General features: G+C 40.6%; 1 protein-coding gene across 1 annotated transcript; it reads right to left on the bottom strand.

Moving 5' to 3' along the window:
- Positions 1-252: 252 nt before the first annotated feature.
- On the bottom strand, positions 253-17,448 carry LOC140267444 (DNA repair protein RAD51 homolog A). Its single transcript, XM_072362714.1, has 10 exons — positions 17,378-17,448; positions 16,646-16,746; positions 14,608-14,745; positions 6,199-6,316; positions 5,994-6,085; positions 5,780-5,874; positions 4,509-4,622; positions 2,482-2,611; positions 812-933; positions 253-737 (listed from the first exon to the last, which is right to left on the bottom strand). The coding sequence occupies exons 2-10, from the start codon at positions 16,727-16,729 to the stop codon at positions 614-616; spliced, it is 1,017 nt and encodes a 338-aa protein (XP_072218815.1). The 5' UTR covers positions 16,730-16,746; positions 17,378-17,448; the 3' UTR covers positions 253-613.
- Between the last annotated feature and the right edge of the window lie 1,661 nt (positions 17,449-19,109).

Genomic DNA, 19,109 nt, shown 5'->3' with positions numbered 1-19,109 from the left:
ACTCCACTTATCCTGTGATACTGCAGTGCCGTATTTGATATTTAATGTCACTTTAGTCAGTAGACATCAGATAAATTAAGACAGTTCCTTTAATCTGATCCCACAATGAAACGTTTCTTTCCAAACAGTCATAGTTTTAACGGTTGTAAAACTAAGGGAGAAAAAAAGCAGTTTTGTAGGCTTTCATTTTTTTTTGTTTTTCATTTTTATTGTTGAAACTACATTTTTAGAAAAACCCATTAGCTGAAAAAATAAAAATAACCCACACACATTTAAGATAGTTTTTAGATGAAACTAAAGAAGCACAATGCAGTTCAACAAAAAAAAGCATATTTCTTCATTCATTCCCATTTTTTATTTTTTTTTGTAACGATCTCATACCTACACAATAAATATAATAGATTTTGCAAATATGTGATGTAATTATGTTGCAAATGTTCAGATCCAATACTGAACATACTATCTTTGTGGCAGGAGGCAACTAACTCTTATTTGAGTACAACGGGCTTAAATAAAGACATCCCATCAACACACCCAACCCTGCAATCCAAGACACAAGTGAGCAGGTTTTAGAGTATCATTGACTACCACCACCTCCATCTCCTCTCCCAGCTCAGTCCTTGGCGTCGCCCACACCATCGGCGTTAATGGCAAACATGGCTTCAGCCTCTGGCAGGCATGGTGAGTCGTAAATTTTACAGATCCTGGTCTCTCCTCGTCCCTTCCTCAGGTACAGACTGTAAAAATGTTCCATATGTTAATTATAGTGTCACTTTTGGATCTATGTATATTACACTGAATAAGAACACACCGTGTGGTAGAAGCATGAGCCAGAATGTTGCCACCAATTGGTTTCTTGGGATCTGCAGAAAACATGGCTGCCCCATCCACCTGTGCCACGACTTGGTTGGTTATCACCACAGCAACGCCAAACTATTGTGACACAAGTCAAACAAAATATTTTTGTTACAAACACCTGTTTGTCCTACAGACTGCCTCAGGGGAAAGTCAAGACTTTAATATGTTCATATACCAGTACAATCCATACGCCCTGAAAATCCTGATTTACAAATAAAACAAAATAAAAAGTAGTTTTTTTTCCCTGTTTGAAAAATGACAGCTTCCCTGATGTTGACAGGCTGCTTAGATAATCACAATTAAGGTAACAGAAGAAGACCTAGATTTATTAGTCTATTCTAGCATATTCAAAGGGAATTAAATATCCAACCAACCAGGAGGTGGTTGGTCTGAAGCTCCACGACTTCACTCGTATCTCTGAAGACGTGTGGGGGTTTTATAAATTGATCAGAAGCTATTATGAGAACAAAAGCACCCATAAAAGCTCAACTAAAGGGGCTATTCTGTTTGAACTATTTCTAACATTTAGTAAAGTAAATATATTCCATAATGGAATAGGAACAGTGGCTTAATTAGCAGGGCTGGGCACATTAACGCGTTATTTTTGCGTTAACTAATTAATTAATTCTTGCCGACAATTATTTGTCTCCCATTAACGCCGTTTTTATTATTTTTATTGTAAACGTCTGTTGCTCACTGGCTTTTATTTTGAAAAAGCGAGCCTAGTATGTTACTTACTGCTGCGGCGCTCACAGGAAACAGTCAGAAAAGAAAAAAATGGCAGATGAAGCGGACTAAGCAAACACGGAGAAAGACACGGAACTTTAACATGACCATTTTCACTTCAAAGTTCTTCCAGACGGAGCAGTCGACAGAGCCAAAGTTATTTGTAAGTACTGCAACGTTGAATTGTCTCATCACCGGAGAGCTTCCATAATATGACTGTACAGTTCCAATAAAAGTGCATTATATGCTACTTTTGAATTCATTATTGGATTTTGTGTACAACTATGTGATTAATCACAGAAAATCATGCGTTTAAAGAATTGAATATTTGCCCAGTTTGCGTTGCTTTGGCGGGCTGCGTGGTGCTGTGGTGGTTAGCGATGTCACCTCACAGCAATAAGATTTCATTCAGGCTGGGGCCTTTCTGTGTGGAGTTTGCATGTTCCCCCTGTGCATGTGTAGGTTCTGTCTGGGTACTTTGTCTTCTTCGAGTCATCCAAAAACATGCAGGTTAGGTTATTGGAGATCTAAATTGACCCTGAAGTGAATGTGTTAGGGTGTTTGTCTCATAAGTGGCTCTGTGTTGAACTGGCACCCAACCACGCTGGACCCTACCTCCCACCTGAATCCAGAATTGGATTAAGCAGCTATAGATGTATGGATGGTATTGCTTACACTTTTAGACTACTGTTCATGTCTGTGAATCACAAGCAATATTATGTATATAAATCGCTGACACAGGTAAGAGATGATAATATGCAAAAAAGACACAGATGATATGTTACATGTGCTTATGATTCTGTAATCGGATTGGTCCAAATTTTCACTCTAAATAGGAGTTTAAAGAATAACAATAATTTTATCTTAAAGGGTAACTATGGGAGCTTAGCTGCTTACCTCATCTGCCAGCCTGAGCAGCATGCGGAGGAAACGTCCCAGGTGGCCCTGCCTGGCTGACAGCTCTCCTCTGCCTGAGTAATCCGTTCTGTACAGAGCTGTGGCACTGTCCACTATCAGCAGAGCATACCTGATACATACAATGTTTGTGTTAGAATATACACCTGGATCAGACAATTATCAAAAATATTCTTACTGAAATCTGCAGTCATTGAAAACATTAAATAGCATACCAAACCCCACAGATTCAACAGAAATCTAGAGGCTTTCCTCCTCCACTTTATGATGGAACAATTTAGAATGAGCTCCTATAACAACTGAATCATTGATTACATGTTAAAAAAATTTTTAGCCCTCAGCCACATCAAGCTGGCCTGGAAAAACTGAATTTTGCCCATGTTAAAGCTGGGGTGGGCAAAAATCTGGAAAAGACACAAAGAAATGCTACAATATCAGTGCAGTCAAGCCAACTATCAGGGAGGTGCAAGTATCACCAGAGGGAGCTTCAGAGCTTCAGAGATCCAAGACTCTTTCAGAAGCACTGACTGGAATATATTTGATGACAGTAACACTGTTACTGTGCCCCTGTGTCAGCCTGTGACTAACTTGCCTGGTCTTCTCTCCCTTTAGAAATTGGCTGGATGCACAAAACTGAGTATAAATAAAGTCAGAGGGGGCCGTGTGTGCTTTATCTTTCAGTTTGCAATCTTTCTAAGAGCAAAGCAAGCGCAGCTTGGAGAGGAAAGAGCTTCAAATAAAACAGACATATGGCATTCTTCAATGTCTTGCTCCAGATTACCTTGACGGTGGTTTGTGGGCAGCTTTAATGTCGTGTTCCTCAACAGGAGCAGCAGGAGTTTCACTATTCTCTTTATTATTGTCAATAATAGATTGACCTTGAACTTGTATGTCGTTCTGTTCAGTATCATCAAGCACAGCAGCTGAGCAACTTTGAGCATCAGCAAAAAAAATCATGGACATTTTAGCTTGATACCATATGTCATGCTTCTGTGCTTCATCAACGGGCAATAAAGCCAACAAAACTTTGTGTACCTAGTGTGTTTCTTCAGACAAAACCTTTAAAATTCACTCCTAACCTCATTCACACACACTTTATCCCCCATCAGTGCAGCAATAGCTTGTTTTATGTTAGACCGTTTATTTTAGTCTCTTTTCCACTTTAAACAGCAGCGCTGAACCACATACCCCAAATGATGCGTTGGCTGGAATTTGATGCTCTGACGTCCAGATATATTGCCTACCACGAACAGAATGTGGATTTGTTTTTATTTTTTTACTTTGACGACCTGCCCATATATGTTTGAGTCTGTATATTTCACATTTTCTCAGAATATGCCAAAGTCTTTCACGATTTCAGCGGATTCAAATTCATTATTCTTGCCAGACGTTTGCATGGTGAATTTTGATGTTTCACCATGAAAGTACTTTCACCTCACACATACATGATCCAATCTTTACAAATGTCACCACCATAGTCCCGTACGTGTTGCATGCTTCACACTTCTATGTCAGTTCAACTCAAGCCATTTCAACCTTAACCAGAACGGAACATGTCTCCTTCTACATATTGTAATTATTCTACTGGCTTCTTGTGAAATGACAATCATTTGCAATGAAAGAGGAAATGGATGTTATGCAGTAGTGCATTTTCTGACACCTGAAAACGTCTGCACCTCAGTCCTGACAGAAGGTCACATCACTACCAAATGTCTGCTGAGAGGAAAATATTTCTTCAAACAACATCCCTGATGAGTCTGGGCCTGAACAGCGGTGGTGCTGAGGTGCGACAGCCGTTTATGGCAGGTTGCAGCTTTAATTTTCATTATTTTTTTACAAGTTACTCTACTGTGTTCCAGAATGTTGTTGTCAAACCTTTTTAAATAGCTGACCACATCTTCACTGCTAGGGAAGGGACAACACCCACCCATGCAATGGATTTCACAAAACAGACAAAAGAGCAACCACAGTTGGCTGTAGGTAGAACTGTAGGTATCATTATGACTTACCTGGACTCAGCCATCATGGCAGAGGCTTGATACAGCAGTTGAGTTTGATGGTCTGTGTTGAAGGCTCTGGCGTAGGCCACATTGTCGAGAACATCACTGCCTACCAGCCCATATCTAATGTCACAATAACAAAGAAATTCTATTTTAAAAAATCTCAGGATTAAAAGGTGTTGCGATAAGAGTTAACTATTTAATAAATAAATATAGAGAAGCAAGAATGTCACACATATTGCATGATGGTCCTGTCCTGCAGACAACCAAAAACAAACACAGATTAACAGCTCAAGGAGAGATATGAAGTGAAAGAGAGGGAGAGACTGATGGAGCAGGTGAAGGTCACTCTGTAAAGACAAAAAAGCTAAACTGCGTCAGGAAACTGTGCTGATCCGTGTGACACATCCCATAATCTGTCATATGAAAGGTCTCAACAAGCAACCACACGTAACCTTTCCAGAAGGGTTTTCTAAAATGGGAGTTGACACATCCAAGCAGTTCAAAAATGTTAAAATCCCTTAAAGCCCATCATCAGTTCACCGACAGCTGGGTGCAAGACCTGCAGATTTTCTGACTAAATGACCAGAAGACGTTGTTCTCGCAAAGTTACGTTATCGTCATTTATAGATGCTAATGTTTCCTTGTAATTCGTGTTAGCTCATCATAACATTTTTGTAGAAACAACACTGAATTCCACTTAGTTGCTGTCCAAAGTCTTTTTAACATCCGTTAGTTTCTCTTTTCATTCAGTGTGCTCTACAGCAGATACTTGTTTTTGCTGTTTCAGCACTGTTGTGGACTGCTGCCTGGGCTAGCGCTTTGAAGTAAATATGAATGCTATTCTGCTTGATCTAGTATGATCTATATTCACCTTCTATCTAAAGGTGTAACTTCATTGGGAGATAGAGCTGCATACTTGTCTTGATGTCCGGCCGGGTAGATCTGATTATGCTGCAGATGAAGTAGGGCTCACTGTCTATTTATAGGTAAAATGTAGAATGCTGCTGAAAGCCACAGTCCATGCCATGGAAGCCTATTTGTTTTCAACTCTTCTGTTTAAATAATAATTCAACTGGAAACAGTGTGTGTTAATATTGTGGCATATTATTCCACAATGCATAACACATCTTACATGGTGTGATGTTTCCTTCCCAGAGCCTATAGTTTTAAAATAAATATGGAATAAGAAAAACATCGGTGTAAATAAATATTAATACATTTAAGTAAATTGCCATGCATTGATTGAACCTGAAGGGGGGGGAAATGCACCAATTCACCTCTCAGCCACAGCAAGGAGTCGCTCTGGTCTGAAAGTTCCCTCTGTGTCGATGTACATTGCTTTACCTTCTCCACCTCCCTGTTCAATGGGCAGCTGTGGACAGATGAAAACATGTAGATTCTATCACCCAAGCAGATTTTCTAACTTCAGTTTACCAGTGGACCTTTTTACATCACAACCTACCCCACCATTGCTTTCTCAGCAGACCCTACCTGACAGGTGACAGCGAGTGTGTGGCACAGTTGGGTCTTTCCCGTTCTAAACTCTCCAAACATCTCTGTTATGGAGCCTGTCTCAATCCCACCTGCATGGAAACAGGAAGTCAACTAACACAGTTTCATACTGCTGATGGTCAGAGGAACATCAGGTTTTCTCTTTTATAACATCTGGATGATAAATTAGCAACATGAAAACCACCCTGCAAGAGTTTGTCCAGCTCCTTGGAGCCTGTAGAGATCTGGATAATCTCTGCTCTCCTTTGATGGAATTCAGTTGCTGTGGTGAAGCCCATAGGCACCAGTTTGGCAGCCTCTGCCTGAAAAGAAGGGAAGATAAAATTTGCAGTAGAATCAAAACGTTTAGTACACAATGACAGAGAAACCTACAGCCATAGTAAGCACAGCAATTGGTTACATTGAATGCCGAACAAAACTGATGCATATCTTTTTCCTTTACAATGGAAGATTTAAAACCTAACAAAAGGCTTAAGCGAAGAAAAAAAATCTCTAGTGCTGCTTCACATATATCATCTTTCACCAGGTTGTTAATAAAAGGTATATTACAAAACATAAATAAAATGTTAAAAAGATGTAGAAAATATTTGTTCAAGGCAGGTCAAATTTGCCCATAGGAAAGAACAAAATCCTGGATCACAGGAGTCAAGTCTACACAAAAAGGGATGTGTAACATGTCACAAATGTGCAAATTCATAGGATAGCATTTTTAAACTTTAGAAAGCATGTCAGATGTAATATGTGAAAAATATCAAAGAAATTTGACTTAAACATTTTGTGACATCAAAGACCATCAGCATGAGTAACTAAAATAAGTATATATAAAATCTGACTGTGATAGATAATTCTACAAAAAATATTGATTTTATTAGATAATCCAGCAGTGGCATAACAAGTCAACACTGGGCCCCAAAGCAATATAGTCAAGCTGGACCCTGGTCATCACAGTGCATCACGACAGACTGCCTGGCCCAAAACCTGACATCACCTGCATTTAACCAAGCACATTTTTAAAAGCCTGCTATGAATGAAATGAATCATTTCAATGTAAGCAGTTATCTCCTGGAAGTTTTCAGTCCTTTGAATATATGGCTATACAGCTGAAGGCCTCACCCAGAGTCCTGTTTCTGAATATTTACAGGCCCCCGAAATACTGTGCAGACTTTTCTGATGACCTCAGTGAACTGCTGTCTATGATCTGTGTTGATTTTGACTGTATAATTATTGTTGGTGATTTTAACATCCATATGGACAATCCTCAGGACAGAGGGACTAAAGACCTGAGTAACACTCTGGACAACTTTGGGCTGACTCAGCATATAACAGAGCCCACGCACAATAGGGGGCACACTCTAGACTTAGTGATCTCCAAGGGTCTAAGCATTTCAAAGATTACTGTGTCTGATGTGGGCCTGTCTGACCATTCCTGTGTTTTCTTTGAGAGTACGATTTCAGTGCACACAAATGTCTCAACAGCAGTGATCTCAAAACGGTGTATAACTGAAAACAGTAGTAAGATCTTTAACCAGGTTTTCTCTTTAACACCTGCCCTGTCCGGGGGTTCAGTCAGCGAGCTTGTCAGTAGCTTCAATACTAAAATGTTAAATGTTATGGATACTATTGCTCCCATTAAGGTGAAGGTTATCTCTGGAAGGAAGAAGTCTCCATGGCGAAATTCCACACTGGTGAAAAATGGGAAAAGAGAGTGTCGGAAAGCTGAGCGCAGATGGAGAAAAACAAATCTCCAGGTTCATTATGACATCTATAAAGAGAAACTTCACTCTTATAATTTACAACTGAAGAATGCAAGGAAATCCTACTTCTCTGACATCATCACCAAAAACAGTCATAATGCTCGGGCCTTATTTGCTACAGTTGACAGGCTAGCAAACCCTCCTGTGTCAGTGGCAACTGAACTCCATTCCACCATGGCCTGCAATGACTTTGCCAAATTCTTCATAGACAAAGTCCAAAATATTAGACAAGCAGTTGGTACATCAGCAGCAGGTTCAGCATATGTACCGTGTCCACCGAAAACCGGTTTAAACACCATGACACTATTTCAACCCATTAACAGTAAAGACCTGGAGGACATCTTACGTCACCTGAAGTCCTCCTCTTGCTGTTTAGACATCCTACCAACAGGTTTTTTCAAAGGGGTCTCAAAGACTTTGGAGTCAGACCTGTTACTGATTGTGAACTTGTCCTTAACGTCAGGTGTGTTTCCAGAGCCACTAAAAACAGCTGTAATTAAACCTCTGCTGAAAAAGGACAATCTTGACAAGACGCAAATGAACAACTACAGGCCCATCTGAAATCTCCCATTTATAAGTAAGATCATTGAAAAAGCGGTTTTTCAACAGCTTAATTACTTTTTAACACAAAATAACTGCTATGATACCTTCCAGTCAGGCTTTAGACAGCACCACAGCTGTGTGCTGTACTGTGTAATGCAGCGTGTACTGTACTGTGTACTGCAGTGTGTGCTGCAGTGTGTACTGCAGTTTGTGCTGTAGTGTGTACTGCAGTGTGTACTACAGTGTGTGTTATAGTGTGTACTGTACTGTGTAATCCAGCGTGTACTGTACTGTGTAATGCAGCGTATAATGCACTGTGTAATGCAGAGTGTACTGCAGTGTGCTGCAGTGTGTACTACAGTGTGTACTACAGTGTGTACTACAGTATGTGCTATAGTGTGCAGTAGTGTGTAATGCAGTGTGTACTACAGTGTGTACTGCAGTGTGTGTTATAGTGTGTGCTGTAGTGTGCAGTGTGTGCTGCAGTGTGTACTACAGTGTGTACTGCAGTATGTGTTATAGTGTGTGCAGTAGTGTGTAATGTAGTGTGTACTACAGTGTGTATTGCAGCGTATGTTATAGTGTGTGCTGTAGTGTGCAGTGTGTGCTGCAGTGTGTACTGCAGTATGTGCTGTAGTGTGCAGTAGTGTGTAGTGCAGTGTGTGCTGCAGTATGTACTGCAGTGTGTAATGCAGAGTGTGCTGCAGTGTGTAATGCAGAGTGTGCTGCAGTGTGTAATGCAGTGTGTAATGTAGCTTGTACTGAAGTGAGTAATTTTGCTGTAAAAGGGTTAAAATTTTTGTCGGCATCAAGTAAATAAAGAAATAACTGTTCAATGCATTATAAAAGCCTGAAACAATATGGTTACCGTGATCAGAGGTTATCTAAACTTTTATTGAAACAGAGTTTAAGAGGATAAAACAATAATGTTTGGTAGCGAAAGTAAGAGCATTTCCACATGCACACTATGATAAGAATTCAAGGTCTTTGGATTGAACACCTGTGTATCCTGAAGTATACCACTATCTGTGAAGGTTGTGGCAGTCTCAGGGTGCCAGCCAAAGATAAAAATATCATTCTGTTAAATGATACAAACAACGATACAGTGCCATCTGTTCTCTTTGCCCCAAAGTCAGTGTTCTTTTAATCTTTTATTCTGAGTCTTTGAGATCAAATGTTCATTCCAATTCTGTTCATTGCTTTTAAGAGAGGAGTGAGAAGTGATACTTTGGAGCTTGTTGACTTTGCTGTGGTGCTTAGTCTCTAGTTGGTGTGTCAATAGAGGTAATGGCTCCTGACAGTGAATGAACAGGAAGGTTTTCTGAGGCCAACAGTGAGATTGAAAGATGCTTTGGTGTGTGTATCAAATTAAGCAGAATTTACGCAGAGTTTATGTGCTAGCCATGAACACTGAGCTCTTCCAGCTATGAGCCAAAAGCGCCCCAGTGAGTAAACGTCGTACTGCTTTTAAACTGTTTGCAGTTGGCAAATGGCACTGTACATTACCACCATGCTGGAAGCGCATCACTGTCACCTGCCATTTAAAACATATAGTTCCATATCAACACAGTAGTAGCAGAAAGTACTCAATTTCTTTAATGAGAATTAAAAAGTTGAAACACACCAACAATCTTGATGCTGCGAATCTGCTGAAGTGCGGCAGATGCAGACAGTTGTTTTTCACATGCCTCTGCTAATGACCACAAATACAGACTTTTGTAAAATCCATGGCGGTTGAGATTTGAAAAGTGAACACATTCAAGTTTCACAGCCGTTACTTGAAAGCAGCAACATGTAACTGCCCAAATGAATTGAAAATCATCATCATAACAGGTCATTTGTTTTTTTGTCTACGAAATGTTGCCTACACACTGAAACTGCGGCATATTGTTGCGGATATGAAGTAAATATGATAAATAAATATTTTATTATTATGTATTTTACTGAGAAAAGATTCCTTATGATTACCTTGTGCATGATAAATAGGTACCATGCTGAAATAATAGATGCCTCACGGCTGTCATGGCTTGAGACGCGTCTCTCGCAGATGTTGTGGATGCTTGCATCTGTTATATGCACAGTTGAGTCAAGCTGTGGTTACAACTCAACTTGGTAGTTTAACTGGACTACTGTCTTTGTCCCAGTATACACGAGGGGAATTGTTGCGCTGTGGTGCTGTAGGCTTTCTGTCAAAACTTTCATCTTTGTCTGTGAGAGATCATCATGGATATTTTACCAGATTTTGCCATAGTTATAAAAACCTACTTATTTTTGGCACAATTGGCCATCATTTAAATATAACACGACAGGAAGGAGATAACCTGCAGCGGAGGGACCGAGCTGGGACTCTTAACCCTAGTTGACTGTGTTGAGGAGCTTTAGCCTCTGTATGAGGAGGACCTGTTCAACCCTGCGCCCCAATGGGCTGATTTTCAAACACAATTTCTGGTAAATGGACTGTACTTGTATTGGGCTTTTCTAGTCTAGCTGATCACTCACATTACTTTCACACTACATGCTACATTCACCCATTCATTCACACACACACGTACAGCACGCTACACAGTGCTTTGTTCAAAGCATTCACACATGCATCAGTAGGCAACGTGAGGTTCAGTGACAAGGACACTTGTGACGTGACCTGGAGGAGCTGAGAGTCGAACCACTGCCCTTCTGATTGGTAGGTGACTGCTCTTCCTCCTGAGTTACAGCCGTCCCACAAAAGTAATAAAAATATGTATATAGGAGTGTTCAACGTGTTCCCAAAGGAAGAGAAAGCTAGATTTTTAAACCATCCCCTCCAAAGCCACGCCTCTACAACGTGTGAACACTCACCATCCCAGTCAGCTGGAAGAGCAGTGAGTTAGCCTTGGGCTAACATCAGAAATTGTGGCAAATACAGTCACTCACTAAAACACAACATAGTTGAGCTAGCTGTATAGTCTTAAAAATGAGAAATTTCTCACAAAGCAAACCAAAGCATTATCTGTCCAGCAGAAAAACAGCAGCCATGGTGTCAGTGCTTATGCCCTATGATTGTCAAACTGCAGTCAAGTCAGCTCATGCTAGTTTTTTTTGTGCTTGTATATATTAGGCATCATCTTATCTATGTTTAGGGACAGTTTTCAAAATAAAAGCAAACTTCCTCTTTGGATGATATTTCATATCTTACCTTTAAGTTTCTAAAGTAGGTGGGCAAACAGACACAGACAAAAAGGTATTAATTTATCCACTTCACCCGCTATCCAAAATACGATTTGCTTTACCTTGCACTTTATTACAAGTGCTATCAGGCATTAAATAAGCGCCCCAAGCTGTTGGAAAAGTGTAACGCCACGAGGCAACCCTAACACTAGGGGGCGCTTTTCAAACGCCTGGGACTAAGCAAATGCATATAAATATTTTACACCAATCAGGAAAAAGCAAGGGCAGACCTAACTAATCAGGTAATGATTTTGGCTTTACAGTTCATCTGCAGCCCAAACCAACATCTAAAATGTTTTGGTCACAAGATCCAAGGTGTGAAAGGTTGTGAAATATCCAGGGTAGAAGAGACGGTACTACATCGTACGTCTGGTCTGCACTGTCCCACACCTCCATAAAGTGTTGCACAAGCGTGTCAAGCAAGACAGCCCGACGACATTACAAAGCACAAGCAGTGTGTGAAAAACCACGTACACTCTTACTGCTTCCATAGGAATTAAGAGGGTAAGTAGCAACCAGGTGCAACTGATTACCTGGTCATCAGCAAATAGAGGTTTTAGCTGTTAGCTGGTCTAAAATATGTCTGTGTGTATTAAAACAATGCCAAAGGAGAAAGACCTCAGCAATGACCCTACAGGAGCAGCGCTTGGTGCCCATCAATCTGGAAAACGTTTTGAGGAGATTTGAAACAATCTGCAGTTCAACATTCTATAGTGGGAAAGATTATTGCTAATGAACTTCCGGGCAAGACGCAGAGAGTGGATGTCCAAGCAAGTTTACCCGAGATTAGACCATGTAACGCTAAGAGAAAGTTATTTAAAAGAAACATCTCAGTGACGTTGGTTGTCAGGAGAAAGCCTCTTCTCTGTAAAAAACATACTTTAGGTTTGCAAAGTTGCATCTTTCTTAACATACCACAAGACTGATGGAACAATGTTTGGGCGGACCGTAGTAATATGTGGGGCCATAGTGCAAGGTAGAGCCATGTGTGGGACTATTCTAACCCCCCTCCTACTGAATTTTTGACCATTACCTGCAGCCTTGTTCTGGTTCAGTCTCTCTAGCCGCCTCTTCCCCCGACTACTGGAGACAAGTAGGTTGGAGGGGGAGACACGGGTTTCAGTAAGGCTGTATTAAGATCAACGTGGTGGAGGATGACATCATGGAGTGTGACAGGGCGGATGTAGGCACAGGTAGGGTGTGAGGTACTGTTTGTGTTGCTGGGGGCAGGGGAGGAACATGCTGCATGTCGACCTACGCTGAAACCACTGAAATACATATTAAGTCATTGGCTCTGTCCAGGCTTCCATCAGATCTTCTTTCACTTTGAAGCCTTGATCTTTTTAATCCCTGACCACCTATCACTCACGCTTTTTCCAACTGTTTTTGAACAGTTCTCAATAACTCCTCGTCTCCCTCACACAAGACTTTTGTTTCATGTTCAGCAGCTTTTTCAGGTCACTGGTGATCCCAGCGTTTGTCACTGGGGAAGCATCTCTCTGTCCTTTGTGGGAATAATACCATCCACACAGAAGCTGATGTAATTTGTCACACACTCAGTGGTGGCATTGATATCATCTGTCATGTGGTTCACAGAGTGCATTTCAGTCTGTATATTCAAAGCATCTCTGCAGCTCATCCTAAGCCTCCTGAGAAATGTTTTTTTGAAGTTTGTACTTTCAAAGTTGCTGCTTAACAATGGGTTGGAGGTTAGAAGAACAATATTGTGGTCAGAGTTTCTTAGTGGAGGCAGAGCACTGGAACTGCATGCATCTTTTACATTAGCATAGAAAACTTTTTATTTTCTCTGGTGAAATACAGCAGTTGACAAACTGTTGAAAGGCTGTAAGTGCAGCTGAGAAGTAGACTTGATTAAAATCTCCAGAATTCCATGAAGTTGTTGGGATGTTGCGTTTGTAGCCTGGCAACAACTGAGTCGATGACGTCACAGACTGCGTCGGCAGGGACTGCAGTTAATGTATAAACCGCTACCAGAACAACACTGCTGCATTCCTTTGGTCGGCAGTATAGACATAAACTCACAACTAGCAGTCCAATGTACCTGCTACAGATCCTCTCCTTCAAAGTGAAATGGTAAGGATCACACCATCTGTTGTTAACAAGCACTGCAATACCTCCACCTCTGCCTTTGCCACTGCTCCTGATGTCTCCGTCGGCTCATTTTGTCTTAAAGCTGGACAGAGATTGGACTGCATTCTCAAGATTCATTTTGTGTCCTACTGAGCTACTGAAGCTCATCCATTTTGTTTGCAAGCAATCTAATATTTGCTATCAATATCGAAGGAAGACCTGGTCTGTATGTGTCCTTCCATCTGTTTTTTCTCTAGCTCCTGCCTGACATCCAAGGCGTTTTCTCTTCAAATGGTTGTGAATTCGGTGTCTTATTTTGGGCTTGAGCTGGGAACTGGAAACTCCGTTAGCTGCTCCCGTTGATATATGACTCTTTTGTTGGCTTGCCAACTCTTCATAACAGATATTGAAAAGCATAAAAAATATGAGGATAATCCACTAAAGCAGCACAGCTTCCAAAGCAGCACAGAAAAATATCTCAAAAATCAGTAAATTGAGGAAAATAGCTCAGTATAATCACAAAAAAACTACAAATGCACACAAATCCAGCAGAGCTACTGCAACTTGGCCAGCTTGGTGTGGCCCATTGTTGAACATATAATGAAAACAAATAGCTGAGGCCCATACAGTTAGCAATGAAAATGTATTGTTGAGTTGTGCAAACCATCATCTCATGTTTTATTGTTGAGAATTAAGAGAACATCATTGGGGTTTTGTTTGAAAATTAATTTTCAGTGAAGTTAACCGTTATGAGAGTTTTATGACTGTATGCCCTACATCTGAATGCCCAGATGTATCTAGGACTATGAGAGGAAAAAATACACCTGCATATTAAGAAGTAAAATCGAACAAACTCGAGCCATGCTGGCCACAAGTCTTTAATTATAGAAACTGCAAAAACAGAGAAATGTATGCTTAATTTCTCCATGTTTAACAAAAGAACAATCTAGTAAAAACACATAAAAGACTTTGAAACTACGCATGTAATGAGAGTTTCTTACTAAAATTTTGTCGGCCTTGGCCTCACTGATGCCCTTAATATTGAGCAGTTCCTTCTTGGGTGCATAGGCCACTGCTTCAATGGTGTGGAATCCTGCATCCTCCAGCTTCCTGATGTCACTGGCACCAATTCCACATTGCTGCATGAAAAAGACATCCCTGCATTAATTCACTTGGAGAAAACTAACAATACACATGGATATACCACTATTTACCTATGTGGGAACTTTAACATTTACATCGACTAAGTGCTTTTATCTAAAACAACTTACAAGTGCAGAAAAGTATTCAAGTTTCAGTGTAATAAGAAACCTGAAGCTGTTTTCACACAGGAAGGCGTTCAGGGGTATGCCAACAATTTGGTCCTTACTTTCTCTGCAGTTGTTCACACAAGACCAACGCACCAGGAGGCTTTTTGCTGGACATGTGCTCTCCAGACTGTTAATGCAAGGGTAAGAGAGCTGTGTGATGAATGTCTACAGCACACAAGAGGTATGTGATCATGTGATCCGAAAACTACTGTGGAAATGTCTTTTTTCTCCACAACGTGAGAGTAGCAGTTAAGGCTCTTTATTATGTTGATATGAGTTCCGCATGTATCTGTATGTAAACAACATAGCAGGGAGTGAGTGGAAAGCAGCACACAGGCACAGCAAATGCTTCGAAATATTTGCCAACATGTTCATACATTGTCTCACCGGCTAATATTCTGGAGATTTTATAAAGGGGGAGCTGCTAATTTTCTTGTGGATATTTGCATGGATATTTGCATCCTCACAGTCTATACACTGAGTGCTATATACCACTTTCAATATCTTGAACTGAATAAGTACAAATAACACTGACATGCAATTTAAAGTCAGACCAAGTTAGGGTGTTATGTTTAGTTTATGACCATGTGCCTTGTCTATGTTCGGTATTTTGTCATGGTCCATGTTTCCAGCTTCCTCGAATAGCTGAGCACTCTAAAATGGACGTCACAATAGCTGTTGCATCATATGCTTTGATGTTGTTTTGGTCAAGAATGTACGTCTAGATTCTCATAACGTGGCACGCAATGTGCAAGTGGACTGTGCCCAGAGCAATGTGCAAGTGGACTGTGCCCAGAGCAATGTGGCAGTGACCTGTGCCCAGAGCAATGTGCAAGTGGACTGTGCCCAGAGCAATGTGCAAGTGGACTGTGCCCAGAGCAATGTGGCAGTGACCTGTGCCCAGAGCAATGTGGCAGTGACCTGTGCCCAGAGCAATGTGGCAGTGACCTGTGCCCAGAGCAATGTGGCAGTGACCTGTGCCCAGAGCAATGTGGCAGTGGACTGTGCCCAGAGCAATGTGGCAGTGACCTGTGCCCAGAGCAATGTGGCAGTGACCTGTGCCCAGAGCAATGTGGCAGTGACCTGTACCCAGAGCAATGTGGCAGTGACCTGTGCCCAGAGCAATGTGGCAGTGACTTGTGCCCAGAGCAATGTGGCAGTGACCTGTGCCCAGAGCAATGTGGCAGTGACTTGTGCCCAGAGCAATGTGGCAAACAATGTTTGCAGCTCAAACAATCTTTCATGTTTTCTTTCTCACTGTTTGTAAAGACTGATCAGCCACAACATCAAAACTACTGTCAGGTATATGTGAAGAAAATCTCGTTACATTACAATTCAAACTTCTACTGGGGCTCCCTGGGTCCATGTGACTATAAAGCTGTAATCATAGCTTGAATTCAACTGTGCATGTGACCATGCTGACATGAGAGCAGAAGACTGGTTTATATTACACAACGTGAAGAGGAAATTCATAATTGGTGTAATGACAATCATTTGTAAAAAGAAGCATGGAAAATAACAAAAAAACGTTCACATAATGGAATGCAAGACGCAATGCTGTAATGCTACAAATAGTTCATATTTGCTCCTAAAAACCAAGGATTCATTTACTTTCTTCTCTACGCAGAAGTTTAGTTAATTTAAGAATAAATACAAAAATCAGAAGAAAAAAAAGAATAACTTGTAAGTAGACAAACACAATAGAACAATCTGCACTTAGAATACATACCTCCAGTCTGCACAGTGGCTGTGGTCCATAACTTTCTTCCTCCTCTGCCTCTGCTTCCACTCTGACGTCACTTCTTGTTGCCATGGTCTGAATATGAAATGCTGGTAGGCAGAGAGATAGTGTGTGACTGTCAGATAAAAGTAATGCTTTCATTAGGATCATCAAGAACTCTGGTACGGTGGAGCCACGTTATATAGTACATACATGCTGTGACTTAATTTCTTCTTTCTAAAATTCGAATACTCTTTCAACAGAGAAGAAAGTCGATTTCTTTGCATGTGTTACCTCATCCCGTCCTACCGACACTAATTTATCCATTACTAAAGAGTAAAAAGAACTGAAAGTAGAATATCGATGTCGGGTATTGAGATTTAAAGCGCACAAACGTCGTTAATGACAATTTCAACACACTGCAAAAGTATACAACTTGAACAGTTGTAATAATGGATGAACACGGATTTCACACGAGGTAAATTTAAAATACGTTGGCGTGACTGAAGAAGCCTTGCTGTTAGTTTCACAACTACGTCTCTTTTTTTTACAACTTATACCACTTGTTAGCTTAGCATTAGTAGTGTTTTTCCATCAGTTTATAGCATCTCTGCAAGCCAGATGACAACACTGCTCAATTGAAGAGACCAGTTCAGTTCAAGCGGATACTCGCGCCGCCTCCATTTATTGTAATCTCGCGCTAAAAAGAACTATTATGTCTGAAATTCATGCAGTTTTCACCTGCTTTTCACAGTCTCGCTCCACTCAAGCTCAGCTGTACAACAACCAAAGCTCCCGCGCGCAAAATACCAAGTGAACGGAATGACGCCATACGTATACGTCCCCTATGACCAAGAGGAAATCAGCCACCAACCTTTCCAAATAAAAGACTACGAAATTTAATTTCGGAAAATCTTAGAAAGTCTGTTACTAACTACATTTTCCTTTAACATTTACTCAAATTATGTTTCGAATACTGTGAAAATATGTCCCTTTCACATCATTATTGGTTATATATCATAAACTCAAACTCAGCAATGTGAACTTTATTCCCGGGTTGGATGGCCTGATCTGGCAACCCGCAGGTATACACACAGGTATTGACTGATTTCTAAAGGCCATTTGGGTCTGCTCCCTCCCTACCTGTGTATGTATCTTCAACAAAAGTCTGATGGTCCTTATGATCTGCACTCTCAGGACTTGTACACATTGATTGTCCCTCGTGTTTGTACAGAGTGGGAAGCTCCTTCAGACTGTAACAGTCTTCAAAACGCCTTATTTCTTTGAACAATTTCACATTTATATTGAAAGGCCTGGAGATGCAATCACTGCTCTATCACTGCTTTTAATTCATTTTAATATGAACCTTTTTTTAAAATTATTTATTGTAACTGTCTTTAACTGTGGTTGTCTCTTGTTTGTGGATCGTGTTGCTGCTTTTTCTTGGTCAGGATTTCCTTGAAAAAGAGATCTGTGATCTTAGTAGGATCTTCCTTGTTAATCATAAGCGATTTTTTTTTTTTAATTGTGTCTCATATAAAGGTGTCATACACCAAAAATGATAGTGAGGTGCTGATCACTTGGAACAAATCATTAGAAAAAAACATACAATGTGTCACTCTAGCACTATACACAGGACAGAGTTTTTCTGTGTGTCATTACTGAACACTAAATATTGAAATTGGCATTAGCTCACTGACCTTTAGTAACATGACCATTAATTACGTTTGATATATTGGATTAGAGAAAAAGGCAGAGGGTCTATTTTGTTTAGGCACCGTACTGAGAAAAGACCCGGTCTTGTGTGAAATTCAGTTCCCTTGAAACCTTCTGTTACCCCCTATATCTCTGACAGAGAGTAACCAATCATGTCATATTTTGGGCCATTTATTTTAGTCATAATGCTCAACTATTCCTGTGAATTTGAAGTCAATATGTCACAAGGACAGAGTGTTTGATGAGAGGAATACACAAGTTACTTCAATACTACATCTGCTAGCGCGGATGATTTTAAGACACAAAGCACATTAACTGACATTAATGATTAAAAGCCATGGTAGCTACTAGAAATCCTTCATTTATCCAGTAATGTGTTATATATTACATTAGAAACGTGGTTTACAAGAATAACATTGAAAACATCCAGGAAGTTTTATTTTTCATGTCCAGCAGACCGAGCTTTCAGCATTTTATATTAGCAATAAGAATAAGTAAAACGGGATGCACGGTGGTGTGTTGCCTCACAGCCAGAGGGTTCCAGGTTCAACTCCCGGCTGGGGCCTTTCTGTGTGGAGTTTGCAGGTTCTCCCCGTGTATGCGTGGGTTCTCTCTGGGTGCTCCAGCTTCCTCCCACTGTCCAAAAACATGCATGTTAGGTTAATTGTCTCTGAAATTGTCCTTAGGAGAGACTGTCAGCAAGTGTGTGGTTGTTTGTCTCATTTGTCTCTATGTGGCCCTGTGATGAACTGGCAAC

The sequence above is a fragment of the Leuresthes tenuis genome, unplaced genomic scaffold, assembly GCF_036924035.1.
Source record: "Leuresthes tenuis unplaced genomic scaffold, fLeuTen1.0.hap1 SCAF_13, whole genome shotgun sequence".
NCBI lineage: Eukaryota > Metazoa > Chordata > Actinopteri > Atheriniformes > Atherinopsidae > Leuresthes > Leuresthes tenuis.
Note: the sequence above shows the minus strand (reverse complement) of the source record. Positions and strands in the feature narration are given on the sequence as shown.